At 54.1% G+C, this 13,803-nt stretch overlaps 4 protein-coding genes and 1 non-coding gene across 5 annotated transcripts; 3 read left to right on the top strand and 2 right to left on the bottom strand.

Moving 5' to 3' along the window:
- Positions 1 to 76: 76 nt before the first annotated feature.
- On the top strand, positions 77 to 147 carry BO97DRAFT_t148. The gene has a single exon. It is a non-coding gene; the product is annotated as a tRNA-Gly (tRNA).
- A 238-nt stretch (positions 148 to 385) lies between these two features.
- Positions 386 to 2,500, bottom strand: BO97DRAFT_405479 (uncharacterized protein). Its single transcript, XM_025695200.1, has 7 exons — positions 2,189 to 2,500; positions 2,018 to 2,032; positions 1,809 to 1,925; positions 1,725 to 1,756; positions 1,550 to 1,667; positions 1,300 to 1,496; positions 386 to 1,246 (listed from the first exon to the last, which is right to left on the bottom strand). The coding sequence occupies exons 1-7, from the start codon at positions 2,226 to 2,228 to the stop codon at positions 755 to 757; spliced, it is 1,011 nt and encodes a 336-aa protein (XP_025551712.1). The 5' UTR covers positions 2,229 to 2,500; the 3' UTR covers positions 386 to 754.
- A 1,909-nt stretch (positions 2,501 to 4,409) lies between these two features.
- BO97DRAFT_405478 (uncharacterized protein) lies at positions 4,410 to 8,264 on the top strand (the record flags this gene model as incomplete). The annotated part of the gene is made up of 2 exons (XM_025695199.1): positions 4,410 to 7,458; positions 7,518 to 8,264. Coding segments are annotated over exons 1-2 (3,554 nt in total), but the record flags the coding sequence as incomplete, so codon positions are not given.
- A 1,313-nt stretch (positions 8,265 to 9,577) lies between these two features.
- On the bottom strand, positions 9,578 to 11,025 carry BO97DRAFT_327875 (Zn(II)2Cys6 transcription factor; the record flags this gene model as incomplete). Its single annotated transcript, XM_025691329.1, has 2 exons — positions 9,578 to 10,886; positions 10,979 to 11,025. Coding segments are annotated over 2 exons (1,356 nt in total), but the record flags the coding sequence as incomplete, so codon positions are not given.
- Positions 11,026 to 11,508: 483 nt separating this feature from the next.
- BO97DRAFT_451943 (uncharacterized protein) lies at positions 11,509 to 13,121 on the top strand (the record flags this gene model as incomplete). The annotated part of the gene is made up of 4 exons (XM_025699018.1): positions 11,509 to 11,776; positions 11,950 to 11,977; positions 12,185 to 12,392; positions 12,505 to 13,121. 4 exons carry the CDS (start codon positions 11,509 to 11,511, stop codon positions 13,114 to 13,116), a joined length of 1,116 nt encoding a protein of 371 aa, XP_025551709.1. The 3' UTR covers positions 13,117 to 13,121.
- Positions 13,122 to 13,803: the final 682 nt, after the last annotated feature.

Here is a 13,803-nt window from a genome sequence, read left to right as displayed (position 1 = left end):
AGCCGAGAAGTGAAAGATCGACTAGCTCATGTTCAAAAAAATATAGAAATTAAATGAATTGATTATTACATCCAAAGCATCATTGGTCTAGTGGTAGAATTCATCGTTGCCATCGATGAGGCCCGTGTTCGATTCACGGATGATGCAATCACTTTTTGTCCGCAACTTCCTTCGGCTAACTACTACTTTGGAGCTATTGTTCTTTTCTTCGGCTTCCTTCCCTTCTTTTTTTCTTTCTTTATTTCTTTCTTTTTCTTGTATTCCATAGGCTGGTCGCGTTATCACATACCCCCTCGCTCGAACGTAGGCTCGTCGCTTGATTGCGATTGCGCGTCAACTACATGGACAGCAGTCTACAATATACATTTCGTTATGTGTATCACCATGAACCTTTCAGGCAGTCTACCCTCTTCAAATTAAAAACCGATGAAGGAAAGCAATGTCATACGAAGCATAAAATATAAGTGACAACCCAAGCAGATAATGTACTCCACAATCGGCCTGCGAGCAAGAGAAGAAAAAGAAGAAAAGAACAGAAAAAGAAAAAAGTCTCCGTTACTCACACCACAGCGAACGAGGTTTTGCTTTTGCCATCGTACACACCGCGCAATCGCGTACGCACCACTCATCCTTGGTCAGCCGCGCATTTGCACCACAGCTGCCCGCAAGAATCACCTACCTCCCCTGGCCTGAGCGAGCTATCAATTTTGGCCCAAATATAACAACTAGTTCAAACTCGTCTCAAACTCGTCCTCTAGGCCAGAAGAGGCTCCTTCTCTTCCGCCTCGGTGGCAGGCTGCTGTTCAATTGAGTCCACCACAGATGCGACCGCCACGGGGGCCACGGGCTCCTCCTTCGGGGCCTCGGGGAAGTCAGTGGTCTTGATCTCGGGCTCGGTCTCGGGCTCCTTCTTGATGACGGGGCTGGCGACCTTGGCCACCTCGGGGGTCGTGGAGCGCGATGCAGAGCGGCGGTGCACGAGTCCCTGGGCCTTGGCGCTGTAGTCCTCAACGTACTGCTTGACGATGCCCGTCGCGTGGGCGGTGCGCTCTTCGGCGATGTCCTTCAGCTGATGGGCCTGGCTGTTCACCATCTCCTGGAGTTGCTCGATCTGGGCATCAATGACCTCGCGGTTGTTGATGTAGACCAGCGGGCCCAGGTAGGCGATGGTAACGGTGATCAGAGAGAGACCCCAGAAGGGAAGGAATTTGATCAACCAGTAGGCGGAGAATGCGGCAAGGAAAGCCTAGCGGCCGGTTAGCTTTGATCAGATGCGCCACCGGTGAAGCTATGACGTACAGCAATGGTGTGAACCAGGTTCTCGGCGAACAGAACGCGCTGGAACTCGATCAGGACAAAGTCAACGAGCTGCTCAAGGTCCTCCAGCACAGCTTCAACGGTCTCCTTGGGCACAGTGTAGTATCTGCGAGGGCGGAAAGAACCGACGACACTCTGCTTCAGGGCGAGTTGACCACCCAGCTCGGCGAGAGCGGTGACTATACAACGCATCAGTTTCTGTGAATGGATTGGACGCGCGGTCACCACTCACAGCCCAGAATCACATAGATGAACTTGAAGAACCATCGGAGGAGAGGAAGGTAACGGGCGGCAAAGATGAAAGCGACAACGCTGATGAAGGAGACGGCGGTGGCTCGGGGTTGCTCCCACTATGACGAACAATCTGTCAGGGCTGGTTCGTGTAGGACAATCTCGCGGTTACTCACGCTCAAAAGGCTGTACAGCAGGGAGTGGTAGTCTATGTGGAATTAGTGAAGCGCGCGCGTGGCACAATTATGGGTGATACATACAGGTCAGAGGCTGACCGGTCGCAGCGGTGGTGGAGGGGGTCACTGCTGCGTTTCTCAGCTCGCGCAACTCTTGACTAGTGCGGGACGCCTCGGATTTGATGTTGTCGGTAAGAGGTCCTATGAAGTGGGCTGTTAGCTCCAATACAATTGACACTTTTCCAGCTTTCGCTCCTCCACGAAAATCGTTGGGACTGCAAATTGAAGCTTACCATTGGTAGTAGTACCTAAACGGAGGGATGAGTGATTAGCTTGTGTAACTCGACGTCGGACTCATCATGGTCAAGGCGAAGGGCGGGACTGAAGATCAGAGGATCGATTAGCTTCAATTTAACGCTTTCTGAATGATACTGACAACCAAAGAATTGAAATACGTACCTTACCATGGCCGTTCACGTTGGGATAATTCAAATCAGTAGCCATGACGAAAGTTGTGTGTGGTCGGAAAGCTGGAAAGATAAGGAGGAAGGTGGATTGTCAGGGGAAAACCCAGAGAGGTGTCCGAGATTAAGAATACCACGGGGAATGAAATGGATGAGACTGCAGTAAGCGCAGAGAGAAGAGGATTAGAGAGGATTGAGATAATATAGATGAGTGGGCGCGGGGGAGAGGAAGAAGATGAAGAGGGAAAAAGAAGAGGAAGAGCGAAGAGAGAGAGTAGACAGAGAGAGAGAGAGGGTGATGCAATAATGGGGTCGGGGCGGCGGCGGATTTGATTTGGTCGTGTGCTTTTTCTTCTTCTGCCTTCCCCGTCACCAGCAAACGAGCATGTGATGGTCTGGCCCGGTGTTTCGGATTAACTTGCTCGGCTAAAACTAATTATATCTCTGATCGTTATCTGAAGCTTGAAGAGCTATACCAAGACTACATCCTGAATGAATTGAAAGACGGTGTGAGGGCTTATGCAAGGGTCTCAAGAGCAGATCCCTCAAGAGAGTTCGTCCATCATCCATCAAATCCATCAATCAAGCAGCAGTTCGTGCATGGAGATGCATGCACTGCAGGACGAAGATCCAGACTTGTCTCCAACACCTGCTATCTATCTGTGAGCATTCCAGTTTTTCATTATTATCATTCGCCTCAATGGTTATTTCCTCCTCAATCACCTCGTATAACAAGCACAAGCACATTGTTCGGTGGTTGTTTACGACCGTCAGGGCTGGGATGATGTCACCCTCCGGTCACATCATCAGTCAGCATCCCGCGAACAATTGAGAACTCCCCGGCTCTTTGCAAATTATTTCCATCGATGACTGGCACAAACCGGTATTCAGAACAAGGATGATATGCCCGAGATGATGGCACTCTGTTGGTGATGCGCAGTGAGTGATGTGTGTGTGTGTGTGAGGGTGTTGAGGGGGCAGCCACAGCATCCTCTGACAACTACGAGTACCTCGATGGAGGCATATCGAAAAGCACAACCCACTCATAGGCATCTAGATCTGGCCATGGATGATGTCACAATAGCGTCTCATATCTTGCAGCTACCCCAGGTAGTCCAAATTCAGGAAACTTGTCGCGTGGCAATTCCCACTTCACCAGTATGTATACATTGTAAGAATATAGGTCAGGCTTTCGGAATGCTTGCCTGTAAGACATACAGCAGGCCTGTAGTGGAACCTCGCGCAGGGACTGGATTATAGGCAATCTTTGTAACCCGACATTACGATGCCAGAGAAAGCACAGATGAGGTTGTCAAGTAATCAATGCGAGCATGTAAAGCGCCTCGTTTGATGCCTGAGGCGCCAAGCGCCTACCATGTATAGGTCACGTGTCAGAGCGGGACTCACGCGTTGGCCGATGTTTTGATGCTTCAAACTCCGGACAACAGCCGCTGAAGTCCACCGGCCGACCACCCACCCCCAGCCGACGAACCACGATCCCATGATTTGAATCCGACTTCTACTAACCTCTAGACCGGGCCCCTCTGCCCTTCGACACTCAAGCCAATTTTTAATGCCTCCTTAACGACACCGATCCTCAATCCGCGTTTGTTTACATCGCCATGGCTGCGGCAGGCGCGAGGGCGCAGAAGCCCGTGGGCTCTGCAGCGTGGATCTCGTCTGAAAAGGAAAACTGCATGCAGCTTGTGGATCAGGAAATGGAGGAAGTTGAATATCCTGTGCGCCATGAGATGGATTGGTTAAATGAGCACATGGCCGAGATCTTCTCTACAAACCAATTGTCGGTTGCGCCCGCATAGCCCTGGGATCCTCCTACGTGTGCTGACTCTTGCGCAGTAACCTCACCGATGCGTTCAAGACACCCGGAAAGCTGCGCGGCAAAACCCCGCGGACTGCGCGAAAGCGCGATGCGACCGAGCCTCGTATGGTACGTTGGATGTCCTCTAATATCGATACAGCATGTGCTGATTGGTCGCTTTCTACAGCCTTTGAGCGAAATCTTCTCCTCTGCACACAACAGCAAACTGGAAAACAGAATCGAAAGCAAGCTTGACAGCAAACCTGCTGCAAGTCCAGCGACTCAACGCTCGCCCGCCAAGGCACCCGTTGCGCCACCCCCTGCAGCTCCAACTCCGGCTGCGGAACCTAAAGATACTACCAAGGACGCAGCACAACCCGAATATCCCGACTTGAGCAAGAACCTAAATTCATTCCCGCAGTACAATACCGATTCAGGCTATCATGGCATGGCCGATGACCAAGACATGGATGAAGAGGAGGATGACGATGTTGTCTTGACACAAGTCCAGCCTGAATCCCAGTCGTCGACGCAGCCAATGGATACCGAGCCGACCGGAGCGAAAGAACAGACTAAGCTATTATCAGATGATCGCCGCACGACAGCCAGCTCGTTCCACTCCGCCCAAGAGAATGTGCGCCAGCGAGGCGAGACCGTCGAACCTATGCAAGCTGAACCGACCCCGAAACGAAACGCGCCCTCCCCGATGAAGACCCCAGTAGAGTTGAGAAAACCAGAGCCCACTGCTGCACCGCTGCCTAAGCTTGAGGATAAACCAGAAATGGAAGCTGCACAAGAGGCCCACGACGCGCCTATGCCCGAGCCTAAACTGCAGGCTGAACCCGAGCCTGAGCCCCAGCATGGAATTGAAACTGGATTTGATGCGGAACCTGAGGTTGAGCTCGAGGCTGGGCCTGAGGCTGAGCCTGAGGTTGAGCGTGAGGAGCGTGAGAAACCCGGGGCTGAGCTACACCAGCAAATCGAGCCTCAACAAGCGCCAGAACCCGAGAGCAAGCCCGAAAAACAGGAAGAACCCGAGCAAGAGACAGTGCCAGAGCTTAGCCATCAGCCGGCGTCGGAGCCGGATGCAGAGAAAGAGCCTGCCGAAGCCGTACAGCCAAACTCACCTGCCAAGTCTCCCACCGCACCTGCCGCGGAGCTTGCACCGGAAGGGAAGGAGGATAACAAGGATGAAATGGTACTTGATATTGATGATATCGGCTCTCCCTCGGATGTCTCTCCTCCGGCACGCCCCCCAATTCGCAAGAGCAGCCTTTCTTTCGCGTCACTGCCTGCACGCGAGCCACTGACCAAGAAGAGTCTGGGTGGTTCGAGACTGTCTCGTACAAGTCATTTGGAAATGCCCAAACTTAGTAATGCAGGAGGCTATCTCGGTAGGCAGACTGGGGGACACAGAACTACGCAGCCTGCCATTGGTGACGATACGACTCACAACGACAAAATGGATATTGACGACAGCAAGAATCTGACTGACGACGGAGAATCGGATGTCGATACGAAGGCTAGCAAGCTCCATACTAAGTCTTCAACTCAAAGGTTGCATGAGAAGATTAGCATGCTCGGCAAACTCCAGCCATCGCGACCAACCAAGTCCATTCCAGCAGTCTCGCGCATATCGGCAGCGCAGGTCACCTACCCTGAATTGCCCATTTCGAAGCCTGAGACCAGGCCAGAAGTTCCTAACCCCAAGCCCCGTGATCCGCCCGCCGCAGAGCCTATGCAGATCGATGATGACTGGATCAAACCCATGAACTCGCCTTATCGCTCAAACAGCCAGGCAGACCAGAAAGCCGACAGCAAAGAAAACAAACCTTCCGCCGCTAGAGTTCCGCGGGCTGCTGAGGAAGATCGCCCTTCGGTTGCTTTGGACAATGCAGCAAGTGCGACGGGAACAATCAAGGCTGCCCCGAAACGCGCCTCGGACGTAGGTCGCGGAAAGTCGTCAACGCCTATCTATTCCTCTCCACAGCGGCCTGGCCATCACAAGAGCGCGTCCGCTCACATTGACTCCCAATTGTCGACGACGCCTGTGGGTTCTCCTGCGCCAGAACGTTGGGATGGGCCGTTGAGTGCGTCAAAGTCAAGACTCCAATCGATCGTGCAATCGGCCAAGGGTCTGTTCACGAATACTGGAGGCATATCGGCTGCAGCCCGGAAAGAAGCGTCCTCACCAGAACAACCAAGACTGCGACCAAGCGGCCGGCCGATCAGCGAGCTCAGGGATAATACGCAGCGACCACAGTCTGCCCAGCTTCTGAGCCCGCCACGACAAGAAGGTCGTAGGACACGCAGCTCTACCGAGAGAGAAGAGAAGCGTAGGCAGAAAGAACTTGAGGAACGTCAAAGAGAGGAGGAGCTGGCCGAGAAAGCTCGGCAACAAGAGAAACAGAGAGCGATGCAACTCAGGTCTGCGCAGGAAAGGTATACTGCTAACAGCGAGTCTCGTGCAACTTCCGAGGCCCCTACAGCACCAGCACCTCAGAGATTGCCCCAACTGCAAAAATCATCCAAGGAACCAGAATCTGTCGTTGAGGCCGGATCCAAGATCACCGTCCCGACGTCTATCCCTCAGCAACAGCAGACAAAGGGCCGTCCCGTCAAACCAACCCGCGAAACCCTTCAGAAGCCCAGGCCTCAACCTGTGTCGATTCGTGTGGGAAGTGCTCTTTCTCGACCCATGACGCTGGCATCTTCTACCATGTCTTCTGGGATGCGGGAATCCAGTGTCCCAGCCCCGACACCAGCTTCCGCAGTCAAACAACCTACTCTGAAGAAGAAGGCTAGCAACTCCTCCCTACATACTGCTTCGTCCAACAGCAGCTTTAAGAGCTCTATGTCCACTCAGTCGCAACGCAAGGCTCAGCTTGCAAGCGAGAAGAAGCGCGAGCAAGAGGAACGCGAGGCCAGGCGTCGGGAGGAGCAGCGCCGTGAACTCGAACGGAAGCGAGCAGCCCAGCAACAAGAAGAAGCCCGTCGCCAGGATATGCGCAGTCGGGCAGAGGAGCGGCGCGAGCGCCTCGTTGCTGAAGATCCAAAGAAAGCCGCACAGATCCAGGCAATCGAGAAGCGGAGGCTTGAAAACCAACGGAGGCTCGAGAGACAGGGAAGCCAACAGCCCGACACCAATCCTCCAGAAAGGCCAGCCTCCCAAGCCGCTCAGCGGAGTGAGTTGGGAACCATTCGACCGGCTTCTCGCCTTGGATCTATTCAACCTTTCCACCGGTCCATTAACCAACCTCAACCCAACCCGGCCAAACCTCCCAAGAGAGGTCTGGATGAGGAGGCCAACCAGCGGCCTACGGCGCTGAAGACGGGCACGATGCAGCCAGCCGGGGAGTCCAAACGTAGACGGACAGAAGACGAACAGAACCGCATGTCCTCTATGCGCCCTACGATGGCCCCGCCGATCCGCCAGTCCAACATCCGCAAGGTATTTTCTTACCACAACCACCGGAAAGTATATGAGTTTATCACTAATTCTGTCTACAGGAGCCTAAGAAACCTTCCTTCTACAGCCATGCGCAGCCACCACCCTCAATCCTCAAGACCGGACAAACGCAGAGACCCGCGCACCCGATGGATATGTCCAAGTACGCGAGCGGCAAGATTCCCTTCGCCGAACCACCCATTGCCCCACCAGCTGCGCACCGGACGCCAGCGGCCAGCTCCTCGCAGAAGCACCAGGTCAAGGAGTCGCCCAGCTACCCGAACGGCGAGAACATCAACCTGCCTGAGATCGCGACGGACAGCGAAGACGAGGACTCGGAGGCCGAGATGCTTCCTGTCCCCAAGTGGGCCCAGCCGAAAGAGCTGGAGTCCCTGCTGCGCCAACAGGAAGGCATGGAAGCGGATTCGATCTTCGGACCCATTGCCCCTTTCTCCCTGGAGGAGACGTTCAAGGGCGACAAGAAAATCAAGAAATTCCGCGAGCGCACCAGCAGTGCTCACTGGTCTGGTCCGGACGGCCTGACGCAGGACGAAATCAGACGCGACCTGGCTGAGCGTCAACGCTTGCGGCTCAATGGTGGCTGGACCTATAATTAATCTGCCAGTCTTTTGCTGGCTCGCCTTTGTGTGGGGCTTTTCTTTTCTCTCTCTATCTCTCAATGACCACGGGGCTTCATGGTTTTGTTTTTCTTTTCTTCTTCGGGATTAATGGGATGAACTCTGCAGCTGAATTCTGCGAGTAACGGCTGGTGGGCATGACTGGTCTGGCGTTTGATCATATTCCGACTTAGGCTTTTTTGTTCTTCATGTGTTAGCTACATCATACAATCACTTCCTACATCTACCATGTACCCCTTCGAACGATCTTACCGCCGCTCAACTCCAAGTACATCCCTGTAAGCCCAGCTCCTGACATGAAACCCTAGGGCCGAGTCTCGAGTACCGACAATGGAGTCGAGTCGATCGACTCGGAGCACACGGGCTCAAAGGCTAGCCGGCAAGTTGTAACTATCACCGTGACCAGACTAAGCAGCAGCGACGCTCTTCGTTGCCCGTTCGTCCGCCGGCCTCCAGGACTCGACCGGCAGCCATCCCGCCCGCCGATCAGAGCGTACGTGCACAGCCGGACCTTCCCCGCAGACCTGGAGGATCAATGCGCGCTTGGCCGACGGGAACAGCTCTTCCACGGACCTGAACCTAACGAAGAAGGGTTGTACATGTGTCTCCCGGATGTTTGAGGGTTTCGCCGTACCTCGGGGGGCTGAACGGGACGGACGGACGGGTGTAATGTAGTAACGCGGCGCCGAGAGTCGGTCAAGCTCGAGTCGAGTCTGGGTCGGACAAGACTAGCCTTTTCGCCGAGCTGGATTCTTCGAACGACCCCCGGAAAAGCTCTGGATGGGGTTGGATATCTGGGACCGGGGTCGAGATCATTTTTGAGGCGTAGGTGTAGGTGTGATTTCTTTTTCATAGCTGGATGGATGGGGCTACCTGCTTTGCATGTTGTTGTGAGTTGGGAGTGAGCCAGTAGCAAACGCTACACGGATACCGGTGCTAGATGCTGATGCTGGTGCATCGAACCAGTGTCCAGGCACAAGGGTAGGCGTTCTCTGCTTGAAGGCCTTCCAGTAACACAGCCGGTGCAAGATTGAACCATCTCTTCCTCGCGATATGTGTTCATGCACAGGCAGAGATCGAGACTCTTAGCCTATGAATAGCATAAACCATAGAAAACACCAGACCCATATTCTGGAAAGAACATTGTTCAGTTGAAGCCGGAGAGTCGTGGCTGACCCACTGTCAGGACAAACAGTGAAAGTCATTATGACTGAATGCCCTCTAGAGAAGAATCATCACTCCAGTCTTTTCAGCCTTTCCGCCAAGCCCCAGTGATCCCTGGAATTTTGAACTTGCTTCCAAAACCACGCATGATGTTCCTCCCTTTCCCGGTCCCTCTCCTGATCCGAGCGGGAGCCGGGCCGCCCCGTAATAGCCGCCAGTTCTCTCTGCAGCTGCTCTTCCAGGCGAAACTTGGACTCATCCCCTTGCTGCTGCACGTTTTGCAGGAGGCGGGCCTTGAGCTCTAGACAGAAGCGATCCTCCAGCAAGGCGGCCATGCCGACTGAATAGAACGGGCCCTCCTGGTGCGGCCAGTTTCGTAGCGCCTGGATCGCCTCCCATCGGAGCCGGAAGTCCTGGCAGCCATCGCCCACGATGAAGAGCATGCGGATAACGCCTAGGTCGACCGTCACCGTTGGTCGCTCCGGGAAGTCTGCGATGAACTGCTGGATTCGCCGTAGCAGTGCGCCGTACTGCGGGGTGAAGCGCCGCAGCAGTGCCGCATCGTGATGGTGCGGACATGTGCGCACAACCAGCGATACGGACGCCACCCATAGCTCGAGCAGCTCGGCTCCGCGCCGGTGCTTCGGACTGAGGGCCTCCTCGCGGCGGAAAGCCTGCATAAATCGCGTGGCGTGGCGCAGCTGCGTCGCGATCGCAAGCTGCTCCGCGGATAGCGCGGTTTGGGCGGCCTGGATCTCGGCGGGGGACATACGCCAGCAACGCCGCGCGAACTTGTTGAGACGGTTGAAGAGTGGCTCCAGGGTCTGGCGGGCTGAAGAGAGAGGATTGCTGGATGACCCTGTCAAATGATGGAGGGAGGAGGCGGGCGACTCCTGCTGCTGTTGTTGCCGCCACCATGGATCGATTTCCGGGTGGACAACGACTGGGTCGGATTGATCTCCGCTCCAACACCACAGTGAGGGGTCGTCCACTCCGATCTGAGTATCTAAATGTCGAAACGTGGCAATCCAGTCTGCCGACGTGGGGCTCTCCTGCGGCGATGGCTGCTCGGTCTCGCGGAGTATCCGCAAGCCGGCCCGCAGATGATGGAGGGAGGATTTGTACTCCTGCCGTATTAAGTCCATGACGGTGAACAGTAGGCAACAGAGCAGCGTCACGTTGCGCATCACCGGGTCATGGGGGTTTCGGCGCTGCAGACAGGCGAACGACCGCGCCGACTGCGCGATCGCCAACCAGTGCCAGACCGTGGGGGTGCGGCCGATCAGCCCCCCCGTCTCGATCTGCTGGTGCAGGGCGCCCAGGGCGACCACCGCGTGCCAGACGGCCGGTTCGCGCGGCACCATCTGCAGCAGAAACCGCTGCCAGACTACCGAGTCGAAGTAGCTGAGCGTGTCAGGGATCGTCCGGGCATGGACAAAGGCAAAGCAGCGGCGCTCGTCCGAGGTGCTGGCCCACGGTACAGTGGTCACGATCGGCGCGGCCACGATCAACCGTTGCGGGAGTTGATAAGGCAGCTGCCGGTGAAAATCGTAGCCGTCGCAGAGCCGGCCGGTCGATGTGCAGTTAAGGCACTTATTTGGTGTCTCATCACATTTTATGCGTCGAGCTCTGCGCGGTTGGGGTGTCAATTCTAGTTCTTTCCTCTTGATATACATGGGGTTTTGTCCGGAAGGTAGTTGGGGGGGCAGGTTTAGACATACCGGCATGTGCGACAGCCCGTTCTTGACCGCTTTGATCCTGGGCGGCGGGTAGTTCTCAGCCTCGTTGTCGATAATGGCTTCATTGTGAAGCGACAGGGATTGGGTGTGGTACAAGATTGTTGTCGTGATGATGATGATGATGATGATGGGGAAAAAGATGAAGAAGCTGAGGTGAAGTTGGGATGGGAAAGTTGTTGACGTGTGGAGAAATGAAGCTATGGCTGAATCGGGTAAGAACGGTAGTTACTAGGGTACAGCACATGTGACTTTCAACTACTCCGTATGTCAACTACCTGTATATCAGGCAACCACCCTTTGAGTTGTCTTGTACAAAGAGTATACTTGCTTTGGGGTACGATCAGACTCCTAGAAATCAATAACATGTCAGGAACAGGACAAATCGAAAGACAGGACGGCTCTCTAGGTTTGAGTTTTCCATCTTCCCTTCTATAAAGATCCTTCCTTTGTTCATTCGCCAGCTAAAAGGTATATAGCGTCTAGGTGGAGATACGTAAGGGAAGATATCGACAATGGCCGGTAAGGGTATTACTTCATGGGAAGGTAACCAAGGTTACACTCAATGGTACGCTTCTTACCTCCTCGATCAATATGACAAGTTTCAAAATAGTTCGGTCTTCTTGACTGATTCCATTCGACAGCAATACGGTAGGGGGCATATAGTATGCCACCCGTTTCCCGTGCCGCGTTTGAAAGCCCGTCGGGCAACAGCGAATCACTGCGCAGGTCGTCCAGAACACCACAACTTCGGCAACGCGCAGAGCTCTGTTGGACTGAACGGTACGAAATCCTGTCGACGCAGCGGTATCGGAGTCCAGAGTACAACGAGCAGCCTTGAAAGGGTTTTTTTTTCGTTTCCCAGGCAGAGTCAAGTCATGACCTACGGGAAGGAGCATCTTCGCCTCTTTACCCCTCGCAAACGAAGGACTATGCAAGCGCGTCTCTTCAAACAGGCTCTGGTGCAGTGGTAGTTGCTATTCTGTACGTATAGCGTTGCAACTCAGTTGAATGATGCGGCCGATTTAAGTAGCAAGGCAAATCTCACTCGGGTCCTCATCCACCGAAATGCTGTCGATCCAGTAATTACATTTCCGATATCACCAGGCACATTTTCCTTCATAGTAATGAAACATCTACACCAAAACATCCTCCAATCATTTCTTCAAGTCACAATACTCCGTTATCTAGTTCTAGGGCTTGTGTTTCCAAGGGGAGACTGACCGCAGTTCGGCTGTTCCGCAACCACTATGGGCGTTTTGCTAGTCTGGCTTTGGTGATAATGGGCCAGAGATCAATTTGGACCGCTCAGATAGACGTGCTCAACAGCAAAGAACACAACACGGCAAAGGAATTTAGGGATGCTCGGGCCGAGCAGTGTCGGATGATGATCGCACTCGTACGTTTTCCTTACCGATATACTGTGTCCCATGTGATGAGGTTAATCAGAATAGGCCTCTCTACTAGCATCATTGCATGTTGCTTTGCTTGTACACCACAGCTTGGCCCAGTCTCACCCCGCGGCGAGGTGCCTGCTTCTTGCTGGCTTGGTGCTCGCCATGTGTGCGGTATGGGTTGCTTGGGAGCACTCCAACAACCTCCTCAGCCGTCGCTACGAAGATATCAAGACGTGGATGAGCGGTGGAGAATCTCGGTTCCATCCGTCCCTCAAAGACTTCGGCAAGCGCAGACCTAAATTGTCATCAGCTAGAACGACTCTGTTGGTGTCGATACCGACCATCATGTTTCAATTCGCCTTTGATTGCCTTATGGCGGGGTGTGCGGTGCACCTATTCACCGTCAAAGGTGTAACCCCGAGCACCCCCTGGCGTCGAGCGCCGATGTCCCTTCCACCTATACCTTCGTCATCGTTGCGGGTGCGGAGAGATTCTCCGCGCAAATTTTCCATTTCCTTCTGGGTACGAAGGGCGTTGAGTCTCCCTGGGAGTTTCGCAAAGGTCTTTCAAACCAGCGCGGGGCCTCTGGCAGCCAGCGCGGGGCCTCCAGTAACCAGTCCAGGGCTTCTGACAACCAGCCTGGGGCCTCTAACAGCCAGCCCCGGGCCTCTGGCAGCCAGTCTGGAGCCTCTGATGAGTGGCGTGGGGGCACGCATCACCCATTGAAGGGCCGTATAAGATGGTCCAGCGGTCGTTCGAGAATTTGGGGAAGAAAACAGGAAAGACGTTCAGTTTAGCGGATGGCTATGTGCTATGGCCATCACGATTAGAGCCTGCTTCAGCGATTCAAGTGTGACGCAGATTGATGGGCGGAGAAGTTTTTCTGGTGTCGCGCACATGGGCGCACGGGGTAGAAGGTTGATTTTATCTTGGAATCATTTTCATTCGACTTTGCTTATGTTTTTTGGGTCTATCGGTTGAGAGCAGGAGATAGTGGTGGATAAGCAAGGGACTGTTTCGTTGATAGAGAACTGCTGAGTTGTGTGTTAAAAATAGTTAGCTAGCTAGAACGACAAGTGACTTGTATGTGACGCGATCATGTTCCTCGCCTCCGCTCAGAGCTTTGTTGCTGTGTAGGTAGTTGTGCAGCGGAGGAGAAACAGGTTCTGAGAAGATGACATTCACTAGCGACCAAGGCGATGCCGACCGTGCGGGCAAGACAGGTGGCCCAGTGCTTGACCGTACTGACACTGCGAGAGCTGGCGCTGCGCAGGGTATGGACGAAGGACCCCTTTCAACGCTGGGAGCTACAAGTACAACATGTCCTGAGCGATTGATGTATCTATCTTCAAGATCGGGTCGGAGGATCCCGTCCGGTATTCGCACTTATATAAGTAGTGAAGGTCAAGACGG

Source organism: Aspergillus homomorphus (genome assembly GCF_003184865.1).
Source record: "Aspergillus homomorphus CBS 101889 unplaced genomic scaffold BO97scaffold_17, whole genome shotgun sequence".
Classification (NCBI taxonomy): Eukaryota; Fungi; Ascomycota; class Eurotiomycetes; order Eurotiales; family Aspergillaceae; genus Aspergillus; species Aspergillus homomorphus.
This window is presented reverse-complemented; position numbering and strand designations above follow the sequence as displayed.